The sequence below is a fragment of the Copadichromis virginalis genome, linkage group LG7 (genome assembly GCF_057382275.1).
Source record: "Copadichromis virginalis isolate Kocher_CV1m ecotype Utaka linkage group LG7, C_Virginalis_male_GT1.1, whole genome shotgun sequence".
NCBI classification, from domain to species: Eukaryota; Metazoa; Chordata; class Actinopteri; order Cichliformes; family Cichlidae; genus Copadichromis; species Copadichromis virginalis.
Window position 1 is genome coordinate 61,236,603 of NC_140624.1, and position 19,715 is coordinate 61,256,317.

At 41.2% G+C, this 19,715-nt stretch overlaps 1 protein-coding gene across 2 annotated transcripts in view; it reads right to left on the reverse strand.

The window, feature by feature from the left end:
* necab2 (N-terminal EF-hand calcium binding protein 2) overlaps positions 1 to 19,715 on the reverse strand; it is a 153,956-nt gene that overhangs the window by 130,859 nt on the left and 3,382 nt on the right. For both annotated transcript variants that reach the window (XM_085464585.1, XM_085464584.1), the window contains exon 2: positions 18,510 to 18,534. In XM_085464585.1, coding sequence (XP_085320711.1) covers positions 18,510 to 18,534 — 25 coding nt within the window. The remainder of the gene's footprint in view (positions 1 to 18,509; positions 18,535 to 19,715) is intronic.

The window sequence follows — 19,715 nt, forward strand, 5'->3', positions numbered from 1 at the left end:
GGTGACACTGGAGCTACTGGAGACTGAACCGGGGGTGACACTGGAGCTACTGGAGACTGAACTGGGGGTGACACTGGAGACCCAGGTGACACTGGTGTACCGGGGTGAAGGCAGCGAGGATGCAGTCTCTCTCTTAAGGGAGGATCGAATGATTTTGCGATAAATCTTGACGGGAAAAGATGCCGATGCTGAGAATACCAGGCAGCGGGGGCTTCCAGGAGGGTAGCTGACTGAACTGAGGGTGGCTGCGAGGGAGCTAACTGAACTGAGGGTGGCTGCGAGGGAGCTAACTGAACTGAGGGTGGCTGCGAGGGAGCTAACTGAACTGAGGGTGGCTGCGAGGGAGCTAACTGAACTGAGGGTGGCTGCGAGGGAGCTAACTGAACTGTGAGAGGCTGCAGACCCTGGCGGCTCCGAGGGCCCCCGAGAGCCAGGCGTGTTCCCCGAAAGATGTGCTGACAATCGGGGGTAGGCCACGGCTTTCCCCAGAGCTCCTCCTCTACGTGGGTGCAAGCTGCTTGCTGCTGCTCACAGAGACCGGGCTCCATGATTTCCGGAGTTAATGCGGTGCCACGGCGGCGCCGGCGCCGCCCCCTTCTGGTAGCTGGCGCGATGGGCGCTGATGGCACCAATGCAGGGGGTGATGTAGCGGCGATCTCCCGGTCGTCCGCCCACATCCTTGCCAGAAATGAGGCAGGCGAAGTAAAGTCTAAGTGGATTGGAGACGGCGAGCGGCTGGTAGGCTGTGCAGCAGGTGAGAGGTCCTGCTCCGAGATGAGCCAGGGCTTCCACCGGAGCTCGTCCTCCCGATAAGCCCGCAACACCTGCTGCCGCTCCTCCTCACCGAAGTCAACAGCCTCGGGCATCTCCGTGCAGGCAGGCGGTGGCGAAGATGCGGAAGCTGATGAAGTGTGAGCCAATGGTGTGTCCGTGGTGAGCCTCACCGTTCCGACTCTGACCGCCACTGGCTCATGAGGCGGCGGGGCAACGGCGCGATGGCACGGCTCTGGTGAAGGTGCACGCCCACCGGGCCGCTGCTGCTCCGGACGGAGTCGGAGAGCGGAGACGAGAAGGTCGCTGACGAGGGGGTGCAGCGTCTCCCATAACCAGGGGAACACAGACACGCACACCCCTACCTGGCGGGCGAACTCCTCCCGTTCCTCCTCACTGGAACAGTGCAGCCACTTGTCGCATAGCGACTCCACTGTCCGGACAATCTCCAGTCTTTGTGTCGCTGGGTCCGGCATGGTCGCGTCGTACTGTCGGTCCGCGGAGGGGTTGTGAACTGCTGGGTCCATGTTGTGGTCGCGTTCTTCTGTCATGGTTCGTTGTGTGGCAGGCAGGAGAAGGACCCAAGATGCAGACGCACAGACACGGGGATAAACTTAAAGAACACAGCTTTAATGCTGGCACGGTAGAATACAGGACATACAGAACTAACTGGGAAAAGTAAACTAACACTCACAGGAAGACACAGGAAGATCCACACAACATGAGGGAGAACGCGACGCCGAACAGAGGAAGACGCAGACAGAAATACACAGAGGGTTAACGAGGAAAGTGGGAACACACGGGGAACACAGGTGACACAGATAACCATAACGAGACAGGGCGGGGTGAACATAACGCTGACGGGTACAGGCACAGAGGTTCAGACAGGAGGAGAGAGAGCACGGGGAGAACGCAGACATAACGGGCTGGGGAAAACATAGAATAAAGCACAAAGAGAGACGAGGGCTCATAAATACACAGAGGGGCACACAGGGGGTAAGAGTCACGAAGGGAAAACACATAAGGAACAACGTAACAGATCAACCCAGGAAGCATGGCCTAAATAAAGAACAAAATACAAAAATACATGAAAACTAAGAATACTGGGCCCACATGGCCCAGGACCATGACATTTAATGCACATACGAGTCATTCCAAATGGCAATGTAGTGCTTGAGGAACAGATACCAAAATCTAATGTCCATTTCCTTCTAAAGGTCGGTCTGGTAGTTTTTTCATGCAGGGAGAGGTGGCACGAGCCCTCCTGATATTTAATTGCCCACAAACTCCTAGTCTTTCCCTGGTTAACAGGCATGCATAAGACAAAGAAATCACAGCCTACTGAGTGGAGGTAATTAGCATGAATACATGGGAGGTTGTTGGAAATTCTCCTCATTTTGCAGGACTAATTAAAAACCTACTGGACAAACTGAACAACCAGTCCTGAAGGTGGTGTTAGATTATTACAATTCATCCCGAGGTGATTGCCAGCTTCATAGAAACAGCAGAGGAAACATCAGGGGATCACCAAAGTCAGGAACCTCAATATTTTGCAGTGATAACTATTTAAGTAAAATTGACAAACTGAGTAACAGCTCTCAGAAAAGAGCATTTCTTCACTATGCTCAGCGTGTCCTCAGGTGGCAGGCGACACCTGAGTGAGAATTAGAAACTGAAGGCCAGCAGCTGCAGAGGAATGTCTTGGGGGAAGACGGGGAGAGAGGGGTGTTAACTTTGGTGTCATAGCAACAGCAGACCATAAAGCCGCTTGGGAAGAGAATAGAGGGATGCTGTAACCAGGGGCAACTGAGTGCTAACTAGGGTTGCTGTATCCTCGATGTAAGCAGAGGTACACCACTTGCTGGGTGCTGTCACAAGGCTCTCATTAGTTAGCTGCTGTATTTCCATGTAAATGCATATGCACTATTTGCTTTTTCACTTGTGATAAACATACAGAAATGTTTATTGATCTTTAAGTTTAGTTCACAACAACTGTACAGATTGACCCACTGCACTTATTACAATGTGATGAGAATATAAAGCAAAGTTCTGTGACCCCAAATAATTAGTGAAAGAAAGCTTTAGGCACAGTTATTATACAGACAAACACACCCTGCAAGGTCACAGTGTTAATTATGCGGCATGTAAATGTCATATCTTTAGCACCCCTGGTGCTTTAAGGCACATCACGGAAAACCTCCGCTCTTCCAAAACCACATACACACACATAGATGGTGTGCACACTGACCAGAGTACACACAACCTCTTCTCAATGGCAGCTCCCAACTGTTGCTCATTAGGAGAGCAGAAGTCACAAATTAGCAGCCGCTGAGAAACTCTCCCAATATGAAGTGAAGCTCATTGGAGAACTAACACTGCGCAGCTTGTCTTTTGATCACGAGGACTGCCAATCATCCATCGCTGTGCTCACCATGGCAACCCGACTGCTTTTTGATGATGAGGCGCCTTACTTTTCAAGCACTGTGACAGCTGCTTCCGCTGTTTCTGATGGTATAATCCAGCAACAAGGGCTATCTTGGCGAGATAATACAATGCCAGATTTTATATTACCTTTCCTGTTAAAATCCATGACATGACCCTGAGGCTTTGACTCCAACTCTTGGAAACTTCAGTCACAAGAGGGAAAACAAGGGCTGAAGATGCCCAACACTACTGCAAAAAAATCATGTGCAATGTGTGAATGTTGCCTTTGAAACGGGGACCATGCCTGCAACCACTTGCAGTCAGCTGGCTGACTTTGGTGATGGTGATAAAATTACAATAAGTTAGAGTTAGTCTGTTATCGGTTTGTGACTGACTTGGTCAAGTTGGCAATGACATGTATTACGTCTATTGTGACGATACAGCAATTAATGGTGATAAAACTCCATACACAAAAACACACATTATAATAGGACATTTTGATCAAAATTAATTCATCAAAAGCTAGTTACTTTTAGAGTCCAGCCAAATATTTCATAGAAAACCTGCCACAAACAGTGACGCAGTTTCTTTGGATCCAAAATGGTACATAAAGTTGACAGCATTTTTTTGCAAATCTTCACCAATCAATATGACAGTGTTCACAAGTCAGTCTAAGTCAGACTGTGACTGTTTAGAGACAGGCTGCATCCTACCAGGCAACTTCTTGATTCACCTTGGAAGGCAATTGCAACAACTACTTGTAATTGGAAAAAAAATTGAATGCAATCACCGGGCAACCACCAATTTTCCCTAGTTGCAAGGAGGTTGCCATTGTATTTTTACTTTAGTGTGACTGAGCCACAAGAGCCAGAAGAAAAAGAACATGATGCAAATTTTTATTCTTGGCATGTTTGACTGTTTGAGCTGTACAGCCAGTGCAAACACTGCACATTGCATGTGTGTTGTTAAGTGGGGCTGATAGGCTTAATAATTAAACTTCATTAAATCAGACTTTGCTTTCATCCCAGTAAATAACAGTAGTTAGTCCAGTCAATGACATGTTGTGCACAGGGTGGGATATGGAAGCCTCCTCAGCCACAATCAGAATAAAACATCTTTAATCCTGGTGGGTGCTCAACATAAAAACACTGAGACTCTACATAGGCTGCAAGCTGCCAGTTCATTGAAGAAAAACATAACACTCTTTTCCCTTAACCCATTCCACATGGGAATTACATACAAACCAGCACGTACACAATCACTCGGTGTAATCTATTTGTGCATATTCTCAGGAGGAGCTTTGTTAGTGCATGTGTGTCGGATGGAGAGCATGGTTGAAAAGGTCACATCAGTAAATCAATGATTGCTTCTCATACCTCCGGCACTTAAACAGAGAATCAAGTTTGACTCATTAAAGGCTTTGCAGTCTTCCTGATTACTCATAATTTCACTGGCCTTTGGTTTTAGTTTTTTCTTACTATTTCTTGTAACATCAATCAATAATCCAAGGTGATCAGAGAAAGTCAGCATTTTATAGAGAATAAGAAATTATCAGTAAATAAATTCAGGTTTATACAGTTTAACTACACTTAAAGTTGATGCAATATCAAAATCCAGTCTGTGATTTAGATTGGTTTGGCAGGGATCTATTATGCCTTTTTAAACTTTCTGTCATTTATATAATGTGTCAATGCAGGATGTTTGTAATAAACACAATCAAGTTTCAGATAATGAGGTCAGTATATAATCTCTCTGAGCCAAAAGCTCAGATTTCAGACTGCTTTAAAAAACACTTGCTTTAAAACACATTCTTCTTCTCTTGGTTCTGTATGATATGAATGAGAGAACTCTGATATGGTCATCTCAGACACAAAGCGTTGGCTGTGAGGACAGAAACCCCACCCAACTGCTGTTCAAACCCTGGGTTTGAGAGGGGCACCCAATCACAGGAAAGGGGACTCAAAGGAAGGGAAATTAAAAATGACTTGTTTCAGATAAAAGGGGAGGAACTGGAGAATTGAGGGTCTGCATTAAGAAGCAACAGAGAAATATTTTTTGGAACTGCAAATCATGCAAAGCTACTCTAGCAGACTTTAGCTTAGTTGCTGCCTGCCCTTCCTTTTGTTTGTTAGCTCCCTGTATCAGATCACGTAATTAAGGAAGGATCTAGAGGGGAAAAGAAAAGTAGAACAGACATAATTACACATCCATCATCAGGTGCTGGATGATACGCTATCTCAGAGTAAAGCAGAAGGAGGGATATTGAAAGATAAGTCGAGACGGCTCAGTAACACTAGGGGAAGGACCAGGGGTGAGACTAGAAAGGCGAATTCCAACTTATCCTGCAGGCAGATTAGCTTTGTTTTAGCAACGCTGCCAAATGTAGCTCAGTCAGGGAGCCCTGCCACAAAAACACAAAGGCCCAGTTTAAAAAGCCTTGGTGCGAAAAGGTGGAAGGAAGAGAAAAAAAGAAGAAGGGAAGGAGTCACCTGAAGGTCAAGGAGAAAAAAGAAGAAGAGAAATATAACTCATAACGCTGTATCTGGAAAAGATTTTGTTTGGATCAAATGGTGGCAAAAAGAAACACACGTGACTTCTAAAGGGATGAATACAGGATTTTTACTTTGTTCTGGTATTGTTAGAGGCAGGGTGTGATCTCAAATGGTGCAATATTATACATGAATATGGTCCAAAACAGGCTTAATCCAAGATTATATAGTTCATTTGAACAGGAAGAGGGGAGTTTTTTCCTATACCTTTTTGGAAATAGGTATAGGAAAAGCTTAAACACACAAATTGAAGGCACTTGACAGAATCCCCATGCTCTTGGTGCCCAAATTCTCTAATAGAGTTTCACTAGCTGGGACCACATCCTAAGTTACGATGAGCGATGATGGATGAGAGACCGTGAACTGGTGCTGTGGTTTGGGGAAGGGCTCGAAGGGGACTGGCAGCGGTGCCTGGGCGGTGGGGTATGGAAATGAGAACAGAAGGTATTGGTGAAGGGGGCATATATAGAATGAGGCGTGGTCCCACTCCTGAAATTCAGATGATATCGCCACTTAAGCCCACAGTGACATATGTTATTGTAGCCAACCAGGCTTATTTGGCACAACTAAAAGAATCCACAAAGACCACAGGGTACAAAGTGTCTTACATTTGTAACAGAGATCCTGTTAATAATCTAAAAATAATCCAAAGCAAAACATGCTGAATGTGGAATCATTTCATTACAGGTACAACATCTTAAAGATGGTATAGTGTGTAGAGAGAGGGGGGGGATAGTTAATGGGTCTTTGTTTAAATATGTAGTTTTTTAAAGGTTTTTCATTTACTGTTTGAGTTAGGAAGAATTTAAATGGCTACATAAAAGAAAGGGCAAATGTAATCCCACCATTCTCTCCACTTCTATAATAACAAAAGCATCTTTATAAAATGCCTCTACTGTAGCTAAAGGGTTTCCATTTCAGCTTTGTCCTCCTGCAGTTTTGGTACTGTACAAATATTGCAGGTGAAAAAGGAAAAAAGAAGGGGGGCTGATCCCAACCCAGCAGAGGGCAGAAAGCTTCAGGTGAGGAAAACGTCTTCAAAGGGCGTCTTAACTCACAGCCTTTGATGCAAATCCAGGCGACTAAGACTGTGAACAAAGACACACAGACCTCCTTCTCTGGTCTCCTTCTTCTGTTGGTGACTTTTTACTTTGTTTCTTTCACATTAGCTCACTCCTCCATCACAACATTTACTGACTCAGATCTGCCGCTGTGGGCACTGTAAAAACATGCATATACCCTTTGTGGTAAACAACATGCCTTGACCATGTACATTCAGATTAACTTGATTTGGCGGATTTTGTCTGTTGTCCCTTAGTTGGTATACTCCATCTACTCGATCCTTTCATATTTAAAGAAAGAATAGAGATAATCTGACAGAAATAAAACATGAGAAATCTGCTCTCTTGCTGGATACAGCTCAGCATCACTTGAAGTTGGGTATACACCATGTTACCAACTAAAAGACAACCAATGTGAAAGCAACCAAAGCCTGCTGACCAATAGGACTGTGAAATGGTGCACTGCTCAATTTGACAAAACAATCTTAAGTGAGAGCAGCACGGTGGCACGGTGGTTAGCACTGTTGCCGCACAGCAAGAATGTCCTGAGTTCAATCCACCATCAGGCCGGGGTCTTTCTGTGTGGAGTTTGCATGTTCTCCACGTGTTTGTGTGGGTTCCCTCCGGGTACTCCGGCTTCCTCCCACCGTCCAAAGACATGCAGCTTGTGGGGATAGGTTAATTGGATAATCCAACTTGCCACTAGGTGTGAATGTGCGAGTGAATGGTTGTCTGTCCCTGTGTGTTGGCCCTGCGACAGACTGGCGACCTGTCCAGGGTGTACCCCACCTCTCACCCTATGACAGCTGGGATAGGCTCCAGCGCCCCCCGCGACCCTGAAAAGGATAAGCGGAAGCGAATGGATGGATGAATCTTAAGTGAAATAAATGAAAAAAAATCAAAATCAAATGTTGGAGATTGCAACAAAGAAGAAAATCGAGTTAAGTCTTGTTTTTATGAGTTATCTATATCGCCACCAATACCTGATCTAGTTTACTGAGCCAGGATTGGACGGATATTAATTCTAAATATCGAGTTGGTGTCTTCCCAGAAATAACACCAATTTGTCTTGGCTTTGAATAAGTAGTATTGTTGTACAGCCTATATGCGCCAAAGAGTATATATTACCCGAGTTTCTTGGCTCCGTGTAGCACAGCAAGGCATGCAATTAACTTACGAGTCTGATAAAATCTCACAGTGTGTAGGTGCCTAAAGAACGGGATCTGGGGAGCTGGGGTCTGCCCAAAGATGACAAGCCCCAATAGAAAATCTTGTATTTCAGGAGCACATATTCCACTGTAAACTAAAAATCCTGCTCCAGCATTGAGCAGCATGTTTCAAACCGAGCGAGCCAAGCCCACACACTTGTTTTACTGTAATTACACAAGGCATTTTACAGGCTTCACACTAATCAAATGTCTTCGGATACACACAAATGGAAAACAAAAGTATGGCTCTGCTGAAGTGCTGTGCTGTAAGCCGCAGACTGTATGGTGTTGAAACTCGTATCCAGACTTTTAATTAAGCAACTTCAGAAGAGCCAGCCACCCATCCATAACCCTGGAGCCAGTACACACACTGGAATACTGAGATGAGTGTGGTAGAAGAAAACCTCCAGTCTTGAATGCCCCTACAGCCAATAACAACACTGAGGAGTCACAAAGACATGCATTTTGCTTTGTTTGGTTTTATTAGATAAAATAATGCTGAGGTGATGTCTCAGAGCTGATAAACTTCACATGTTTAGGTTTCCAACAATAAGGAAGAGCTTTTTATTAAGAGCTCTGACAGTAGCAACACCAGCATATTTAGCATCTACAACTTGCAGTTATTATATAAGGAACGTCTACTTGAAGCCGAGAGAAAACTGGAGAGTGATGGCAAATCTTTTTATTTCCTTTCGCTGCTCTGACACAACTTCCCCTCTCTGTTCTCTCATCCGTCTGTCTCCCTCAGCGTGCGGCACTCTGGGGCTTGTTAGCAACAGTGTCAGTGATTAAAGACTGCAGGTAATTAGATACACATGACACCATTCTGATGACTGGCTAAATAAAGAGCTGCAGCATCTACAGCTCCAGTGCTTCCCCATTTTTGCTTTCTAACTAGTAATTTTGATAAATGGCATGCAAAACATTTAAGATTCTGCTGTTAAAATTAAACTTCATTCTCATCGGAGATGCAATTAGAGAACTGTTTCTAGCACCTAAACTACCCAGAGAAGTGTAAAAAACAAAAAATAGTCCCCTCAATATCAGTTTACTAATCCTTATTATTCCTACGCTATACCATTAATTTAAAAAAATACAATTTTTAATACATTTCTGTCAAGAATAGGTTTTGAATTAAATTTAGAATTTTATAGTCTTTGATGAATCTACACGACTCCTTCTAATGTTGCTACAACTTAATGAGCGACACTGCTACTGTGTGGAGGTTTGACTCATCTTTCTCTGCATATAGCCGGGGTTACGACTCAAGCACGGTGGGGTTTCAGAGTGGTAGAGAAGCTTTCTCGCTAACCGAACACAAACTGAGGACCAGTTGGTCAATATGAAGTCCGTATGCTGAAAAGCCTACGCCCGGCCTGTCTAACTCAGCTGGGGACTGGGTGAATGATTGGCCGGTTGGCTGTCGGCCAATGAAACAAGCAACCAATAAGCACACAACTCTGTCAAAGTTAAAAATAATGATGACATTTCAATTTAAATAGTTTGACATTTTGAGAAATACGTTTATATTCTGGTGGCAAATTAGATGAGCAGATCAATACCACTCTCATTATCCTCCTTGTCTGCAATGCATTAAATGCAGAGAAAGATGGCCTGAGAATATTTGACCAACTTACTCGTGTGCAAACACTCCAGCCAGATCACACCGAATTTCCCGCAGTTACCGTCCCTTCATAATTGAAGTGACCGGTGGTTTTAATTCAGAAAGTGGACAAAGAGACTACATGTCAAAATACCTGAAGATGTCAAGCCTGAAAAAGGTTTGACAGCTAGCAGAGATGCGCTCCCTCTGTCCTCTTTTCAGGACCCGTGTACTTGCAGTAAATCAGCCAGCTCCTGCTGAATAACCCATGAACTAAATGCTGCGTACAGAGCCATAATACTTTTTGTCTGCACTGCCTCATCGCTCACTCCTGCCTCTCCCTCATGTCTGCCACCTGTCAGTTTGTCTGACTGACTAATATCTTGCTTTTCCTCTTTTCATTATACCCCCAGCAATACTTCACTTCACCCGAACCCCTGTCCTCATCTTCCCTCCACGTATTTAAATTCCTCCTCCTTTGACACCTTCTCAGACTGTTGCAATGTTTTCTTTCATTTCTTGTTTCAAACTTTTCTTCCTTCCCACTATTTTGGTCTGTTTGATCATTACTTATTATTAATTTCCCTCCAGTCTCACCCACATTTTCCTCTCTGTGAGCCTGTAAAGTCTTGGCAGCTGTGCCACAAATCTGTGAGAGACTAGAGCTCATCAGACAGAAAATTATAGATATAAATACCTCACAGAAATGAAGAAAAAGCACTTCCAATGTTAATTTCTTTAAATTGCTATTCACTCAGTTTAAATGTAAGATTATCAAACTAATTGTTGCCCTGAAACTTTGAACAAACATGTTTTTTCTAATATTTCACTACATTTTGATTTAAAAAAAAAAACACATATTTGTCAAGTCTGCCAGAAATCGATGCCAACTTTAAAACTTCAGTGTTACTTGTAGGCCTAGTTTTGTTTAAAGTATATAGTAAGACAGATGATATATTTAATTTTCAAATAACATTTTGTTGTGATTGCTTTAGTTGTTAAAACCACTAAACTGGCAATATGATAACAGCAAGAAAACCATCCAGTTTGAATGTTGCTTGTCATTCCCATACATATCACACTCTTCCACTTTCTGCAGCTGCAGTACTAGTAAAGCACACTCTCTTCAGGTTTAAGATTTTGTTTAGATCATAATAAAAATAATCAGATTTTTAGCTTCCACAGGATTTGAGAACTGACGTTTCAGCAAATTTATCCCAAGGCCACGCAATGCTCAGAAAATTGTAAAAAATAAAAACTAATAAAAAGAGCTACAGCTCTACAGGCCCATTAGCACGTAAAATGTTAAGGTTCATGACTGTACAAGACTTAACAAGTAAGACTTGTTTGGAAGGATTGCCAGGCGAAAGTCTCTTCTTCCAAAAAGGAAATGGCAACACGGTCTAGGTTTGCAAAGCAGTACTCGAATAAACCAAAACACTTCTTAAACAATGTCCTAGGACATACAAGAGTGGAGATTTTTGGCCAAAAAATGTCCCGTTGTTTGGCAAAAACCAAATACAGTATATCAGCACAAACACCTTGTACTTTCAAGCAGAGGGGTGATGATTTGGGCTTGTTTTGCAGCCAAGGGACATGGACACCTTGCAGTCATTGAGTTGACCATGAACTCTTTTGTATACCAAATTATTCTACAGTCAAATGTGAAGCCATTTGTCCAAGAGCTAAAGCTTGGCCCAAATTATGTCTTGAAAATTATCCCAAGCACACCACAGGAATCAAGCTGTTACAATGGCCCAGGAAAAGTCCAGACCTCAACCTGAGTGAAATTCTGTGGTGGGATCTTAAGCAGGGCAATGTAAAAGACTTCAGGTTATTGCTGCGACATGTGGTTCTGCAATCTACATACTGTCATTTTACCATAGCAACACAAATGTCATGGTAAATGTAGCTTTTTAACATGCTAAAAATCATTAAAGGGTGTCTCTAAACCTAAACCAAAATTACTTTCTAACCCAAGTTCAACCAAAGAACCTGTAAAAATGTAAAACTGAAAACTCTCATGCTTAAGAGTCAAAATTACTAAAGAACAAAAAGTTATCAAGAACAATATGGAAAGAAGTTTATAGCTCAAATTTGAAGTCGAACAAGCCATTGGAGAATCAGTTACAAACATCCGTCTTGATATATGCTTACCAAACACTTTATTAAGAACACATACAGTTGTGGTCAGAAGTTTATATACAGTTTATGGGCATGAATGTCTTGGAGATTTGGGGATTTTACTGGTTTCTTTGAACTCTTGGATGTCTCTGTCCCTTCACAAATTGCACCTCAACCAGATTCTTTTGTAGCCATCAATAAGCTTCTGGCATAATTCTGACTGGATGTGTGAACACTCTTCTTGTAAGATGTTCATTTAATTTGGTGCCCTGCTGTGATCCTCAATTGGATAAGAGGAAGGAAGAAACTAAGGATGGATGGATGGATTTCCTGCACTTTCAATAGGGTTTCAGTCAGGGCTTTGAGAAGACCATTACAGAAGCTCAATGTTAGGTTGCTTTATCCATCCCCAAAATCATTTTTATTGTGCATTTGGGATCATTTTCCTGTTGGAACACCCAACTGTGTCCTAGCAGTTGATCTGAGATAAAGCTGGAAAATTTGGAGGTGATCCACCTTATTCATTATTCCATCCACTTTGTGAATTGTACCAGTAACCCTGCAACAAGACAGCTCCAAAACACCACAGGTACAGTGTTGTTAGGTCTGAAAGCCTCACCTTTATTCCTTCTGACATACCTCGTGTCATTGTGTCCGGATAGCTCAATCTTTATCTTATGTGTCCATAAAGCTTTTCTCCACATTTTCAGGAACTGGGGCTTTCTTCTTTGTCAACATCCTCCCAGTCTATGGCCACATAAAACCCAGCATCACTCTATGCAGTGATGCTGGTGTTCCAGCAGTTTCTAGTTCATGTCTATCTTGAGGCTTGGTGGTCTCTGGGCTATTCCTAAACATCCTAATCACTTTCCTCAGGTGACACTTTGGGTCTTCTTCCAGACCTTGGCAAAGTGGTTACACATTCAAAGAATTTGCATTTAAGTACAACTGTTTGAGATGATGCTCCTGGAATCTCCTTGTGTAAATGCTACAGTTCTCCTTAGATCTTCTCTGAGTTCTTCAGACTTCCTCATTGGTCTAAATTTTGATCCATCCAATGAGTGCTGTCAAAAAATATTTTTTGCAAAGATGGAAAGTTTGCAAAGAGGAAAGACCAATTTTAATCGATTATGATGACTAATGAGAAGTTGATAGGCCTTAAGCTTGCAAAGTAAAAAGACACTGTAGGACCTTCAGCACCACTTATTAAAATCCTATGTGAGACTTAATTAGAAAATTAATTAATCAGGGATCAATATGGGACCTGTTCTGCAAGGATCGGCAATTCATGTCAATAAAAACGTAATCTTAATATTTATAATTGCAGTAGATTGTCCAAGTGTCCCTAATGAAGTGCTTTATGAAGTAGCAGTGAAATGAATAATACAACCCATCATCTCTTATCACATACAAACACTGAGGTGTTCATGAAATGGTGATCATGCTTTTTCTTTGACATGATTCCCGTTAAAACTGAACACTGAGCACAAATCATTTAAAATAGTGTATTTTTAATACATAAGAGAAAAAAAAGTCTCATTAGCTGGCAGATGGTCTGCTGATTTACCATATAACTAACAAGCAAATTCAGCTTTCACAAAGGTTGAAGTGTCAGTGTCAGGTTCCCCAAATGAGCTTGATTTCTATTCAGCTACAATGACAGAAAAAGTAGCGAAGAGACGGAAAATTTAGAACAGATCCACAGGTGGTCTGACAGGAGGAGGTGATGTACAACGCCAGGGAAAACTAGATTCTCCAAGCAAAATACCAACAAAATGAAGAAGTCACTTTAATTAATGCAACTATGTTTGGCCACACTGAGCAGCTGCACCCTTCTATTTGCTTTAAGCTGTAATGCTGTAATTCTATCTAGCCTTGACAGCACAGATAAACAAGCCTCCCTAAACTCCTTCTGCTTTCTGTCTTTATGTCAAACACTGTGATAATTAGCAGATGGCTGATGAGTCACGAGGCGAGAAAAAAAAACAACAACCCTAAAACAGCTAAATGCTGAGAGCACATACACAAAACTCCTCCATGTTTCACTAGTTTATGTATCCAAGCGTCAAAGTGTCATGAAAGAGGTTTTTTCCTTAATTAAATCAGGTGACGTGCCCATGGTTCATCTACACAGGTGCTATCATTTACAATGTCTGATTAAACTTCTCCTGAGCGGTTGAAGAGCTTGAAGAAGGACAAAGAAAAATGAGTGCACATGCTGTTCTGCACACATTCCTGACACTTCTACAGTCTTTTAAGGTTTTTACATAATTCACAATCAAACACCCAACAATAGAAAATAAACCTAAATGACAACTAGGTCTGTGCCATATCATATTCTCTAATATAATACTGGTATACATTTTTAGGTGATATATAAAAATGTCATAATGCAATATCATTGCTATAGCAACACCGTGCATTTAAGTTTCCAATGCACTTAACAACGATTCAAGCCCAGCAATCTCTGACAGCAAGAGATGTCAGCCTCCAATGATGATTCAGTACCTAAAAAGACAGTAACCTCTAACAAAGCACAGCAGTTTTTACAAATGTGCAAGAAAGTTGTTCCTGGTAAAAATGGAAACAACAAAAATGTTTTCATCACTTGATGCCATTTTATGCCATTTAGTGTTTAGTTAGCAAGCGTTTGCAGTGCCTGATTCGCAAATTACCGTTGACCACAGCAATCTGCTAGGAACCGAAGCAATCACAAGGAAGCTTTGTTCAGGTCGCACCCTCCTCTGCCAGCTAGCCAGAGAATACACATTGTTCCCAAGCGACCAGGGGCTGCCGGATGGTCATGAATCGGTCTCTGTGTGACTGAAGCTTATAAACTCATTTGATGAGCTGGTTAAGCAAAACATTGGGAATCAGTCAACTAAACCAAGACCTTAAGTTCTGAAAATGATCAAACACTCTTAAAGCATTTTATTAAATATTAAATGAAATGTTCTGAATGGTTCCAGCTTCACAGTGTGCACTATAATTGGATGGATGGACTGATTGTGTCTTACCACTGGTTCACTGTGTGTTCATTAATTCACCAGAAAAAAAACAACAACAGGTTCCAACAAGTGAGTTTCGTATAAACTAGATTTTAACCCTCTCGAAGCAGGCGTTGCCGATTTGCAACAGTTAAAAACTAACAACCCGATTACCCCATATACATATTTTTTGAGTTTCTTTTACTCAGAAGTACCACTGCAGGACTTGGTTGTGCATTAGCAACAAAAAGTTTAATTTGAGCCTGAGAGGGTTAAATGAGGGTCTCTCAGAAACAAAAGTCAGAAGATGAAGGCCTAGTTCTAGTTAATATTCAACTTCAATGGTGCAGAGACCAAAGTACAGAAACGTCGTCAATCTCTGTTTTAACTGTATGATAACTATCATATTTAGGGTAAGGACCAGGTTTAAGAAAAATAGAGTTGACTGCTTTGTTTCTGTAACACAGTTCCAGGATTTCATCAAACCTACAGTTAATCAAACAAGAAGGTAAAAGGTAAATCATGGAGGTTAAAAATATGTTTGAATACATGTTTGTTTGTTTGTTTTTTTCTTTTACAAATTTCAAGTTTAATTAACTTGTGTATTAAATTAGTTGACTTCCCCCCCCCCCGTGTGCTACAAATCAAAATGTCATTAAGTGAGCAAACACAGACCTGATTAAAACAGCGTCCCTGGATTACTATTTCATAACATTTCTATTTCACAGTCTAAACTGCAGCAGTCTGATGGCATATTAAAGGTGCTGCTGCAAGTGCAAAAAAGTGAACTAAGAGCTGTCAAATGATGTAACTATTTCAGAGCCTTATTGGCTGCTGAAACACTCCACCGACTGCATAACAATGCCTGTGTGTCAGCCCTGATAATGCCACACACACACTTACTCACACACACATAAATAAATAGCACTTCTAAACAGGCTTACGCATACTGATGCACACATGCTCATATTACCGTATACATTAACAAACACCAAAGTTACTCACCAGCAGTGTTGGTCAAGTTACTTGAAAAAAGTAATCAGTAACTAATTACTGATTACTTCCCCCCAAAAGTAATCCTGTTACTTTACTGATTACTTATTTTCAAAAGTAATTAATTACTTAGTTACTTTTTAAAAACACGATTTACAACCTGAATAGGTAACAAAGCGATAGATCTTTCAGCCCAATTCTACTTTTTCTGCATAACCCATCATACAAAATGTAATCAAATGGAAAAGTCTCCTTTTAAAACTTGTTTTATTAGTTCTAACCTTTTAAATTTATGCATCAAGCAAAAATTTAATTATATGCAACATTCTCTGACTTGAATAAATTAGTTTAACATTTAAAGCTATTTTCTGCACATTCCAGCACATAAAATAAAATATTTTTTGTGTTTACACTCACTCTTTCAAATAGATGCAAGTAAAACACAGCAGAAAATAAATTAAGTCAAAGACTAGCGGTCCTTTTGCTCTATTTTCACCATTAAAGCAGGAGTAGAGCAGGCGGAGGTTTACCCTGGTGCAGGTGTGTTGCAGCGGTCAGTGGAAGAATCCGCGAGTTTCTCTGTGAGTTTCCCATTACAACGTTGCGCACTTGGAGCTTGTTTAGGGTTTTTTTCGGTGTAAAAAGAAGTTTTCTTCCCACGCACAACGGACACTAATGTTTTTGTCACTTTTTATGGAATCAAACTCAAAGTAAGGTCAGTACTTCCATGCTTTAAACGCTACACGCTCATACTCTCTTCCACACTCGATATATGATCCACTGTTGATCTGCACACAGCTGTTTTCACAAAGGTCACACTAAGAAGGCAATGAGATACATAAAACAGAAAAAGAAGAGATCAAAATGAAGAGGAAGAAAGCACTGCATGAGACATTCTCGCAAAAAATCACGGTTTTAGTAACCCAGTAACGCAGCGTTCCTACGGGAAAGTAACGGTAATCTAATTACCGTTTTTGCAATAGTAATCCCTTACTTTACTCGTTACTTGAAAAAGTACATGCACACACACACACTATCCAGCTTGTAGCAACTTCTGCAGCTTGGGGGCAGAGATACCAGCTGTGAACTCTGCACTATGAATTTAAAGACAGAATTCAGCAAATTGAAGCTCAATTACTGCCATGTTGCGAGATAAATGATCCATATTCCCTCAGTCCTCTCCTTATTCACTTTTCTCTGCTCCTCTTCTTTTTAGATTCTGCCCCCCGCCTCTCCTTATGTCAATCTCTCTGTCCCTGCACCTTCTTTTGTAATCCAACAGTTTCCTCCTTTCCCCATTAGCATCTCTCTTCTCTCACACTTGTTAAAACAGTTCCCTGTTCTTCTCGCAGGAGAGAGGAGGAAGGCTAAAAATAGCTGTTCTTGAGCTTACTGTTTTTTTGTCTCTAACCTGTATTCCATACATCAGATAATATTTATCCTGAACAACAACCACTCAACATCTTTGTTCCTGACTCTTCTCTGGCACTGCAGCAACTTCCCAAACCCCCCGCCCCCGCCCCACTTCTGCCTCTTTACAGACATTTGCAGATGTGTGTGTGTTTGGAGCTGCAACATCAAAAAGTTGCCACAGACTGTTTGTGATGGAAAAATAGCTGCTAAATGGCTAAAACGATTTCTGCGCTCAGGATAAAATCAGTGTGAACTGCAAATGTAAACATGCCTTAAATGCCGCTCTGTATCAGAGCAGTTGGTACTTAAGCAGTGCAAGCATTTAAAATGTTGACAGCTGATGCCACAGGCAAAACTGTTTCTGACACCAGAAATCATGGCAGTTAACACCAATCTATACATAAATAAACGGATATACTAGGGTGAAGACAAATGAATAATCGGCTCAGATGACAGAGAAACCCCCCACTTCCCTCCCACACATACACACACATATACTGGAAGAGCAAATGGCCATCTGGCTGCTATTAAAAGCTAAACTTTTTATGTTGTTTCCTCATTAGTTCAATACTTTTTGCCAACAACACAGCGATAGCATAAAACGGGCATGGAAGAAGGGGATGAGATACATAAAACAGAAAAAGAAGAGATCAAAATGAAGAGGAAGAAAGCAGTGCATGTGATGCCACAGGGCATAAACAAACTGCTCACTGGCAAAGCTACACAGTAAAATAAACTTCCCCTCAGAAAGCGCTTTAATATCCCAAAATGCTAAAAATATTGCTGCAGCTCAGACAGCAGACAGACAGGGTTTGCCACTTTCCCGGTGTACAAAAGGCTTCAGACCGAGAAAATCTCAAGGCGCTGTTGTGTGAGCAGGACAAAATAATTCAGGAACAGGTTGTTCCCACTATCGGTTCAATCCATTTTTGTTCACCCTGGGAACAAAACTGCTGATGCAAACTATTTGAAAATAAGATAGAGTGGACAGCAGCATTTTTGAGGTCATACAATGGATATTTCATTGCTTCTTGACTTTCATTGCAACAAAAACAATGAGTATATATAGAATCCTGAATTAAAATCTGTAGGGAAATTCAATAAAATTTAACTTTCAATGAGAAAAAAAACTTTTTAGATATTATTTGGAGAAAAGTCAGCAAACATTTTAAGCAGTTTTAATCAGAACTCAGTGATGCTTATTTAGTTTATACTTCAAAATCCCTTCTTAAATAAGATGACTGCCAAATGGTAAGAGAAGGACTTTGTTATAACTGGAACAGTCAAAGGAATCAAAAATGCAGGGAAGTCGACAAATATTGCATGCTATATGTAAGACAATAAGTCAGGTTATGTTAATGAATAATTCCACTTACCATCTTTGTCAGCTCTTCTGAAAATCTGTGAACAGAAAGCAAAACACTGACGTCAGTAAGAGTAATTGTGTTGCAGTAATTTGCATGAGGTATAAACAGGAACACTGGATCATTTCAATTCTAAACTATTTGCAAGTCAATGCAACAAATCAATTCAAAAACAATTTCTAAACTATGGTATTCAGTGGAAGCATTACACACAAAAGAGAACAGGGCCCAGTACTGAATCCTGAGGAATGCACTGGAATTTTCCTGAAAATTACTGAAATTGCTTTAAATTAATATCAAGGTCGAGGTCATTGTGAATTCAGAAAACTAATTTCTGGTCAAAAAATCATACAACAATGATGATGAAGGTCCAGACATATTTTTATAAAAAAAATTTATGAAAAAAGGAAATAAATCATTATTTTCATTGTAACAAAATTTTGAACAAAAACTTTTTTGGCCAGTCTTCAATGCTGTAATCTACGTGCAAAAGATAAGACTGGGACCATGATTTCCATTTGTTCAGCTAGTGAACAGATAACATTACACGAGTCTGGAAAAAATGAATGAAAACTAAAACTCTGCTGAATTGTGGAAACATAAACAAAAGCAGTTATTCTAAAGTGAGTAAGAGAATGACTAATTCTCTCTCTGGAGCAGAATCCAGACAGCGAATAACTGGCAATAGAAATAATCAGTCTACCATTCACTGTTTTGACTTTTACTTCCAACACGGCCCTTATAGGAGAGCTCTGCAGTCCATACACTGAATCCACACAAAGGCTGAATCTGGCACACAAACACACTTTGAAATAAAACGTATCTAAAACCAGATAAGGTGCAGTGGTGTGCGATAAGGGTTTGTTAAGAGCCGCACAAGTGAAAAGTTTATTAGTGCGTAAGAAGATGAAAACATGCAGACACACAAAACGAAGTCACTGATCTGTAGCTGATTGATGATTACTTGCTGTGTGTTTGTGCATCACAATTTATAGCTTGAGTGAAAGCTCCTTCCCTATGTCAGGACTGGTACTCTCATCAGCGTTTCAGAGTGCGATATGAAGCGATCATACTGAGGAGTGCCAGAATTCAGCACAGCGACGAATTGAAAAACACAGAGGGAGATGCGGTGAGGGAGGCACAATGAAATAAGGCAGGCAAGACAGAAAAGAAGAAGACAGTATTAATAATTCCGACTGTGAGAAACATAACCAAATT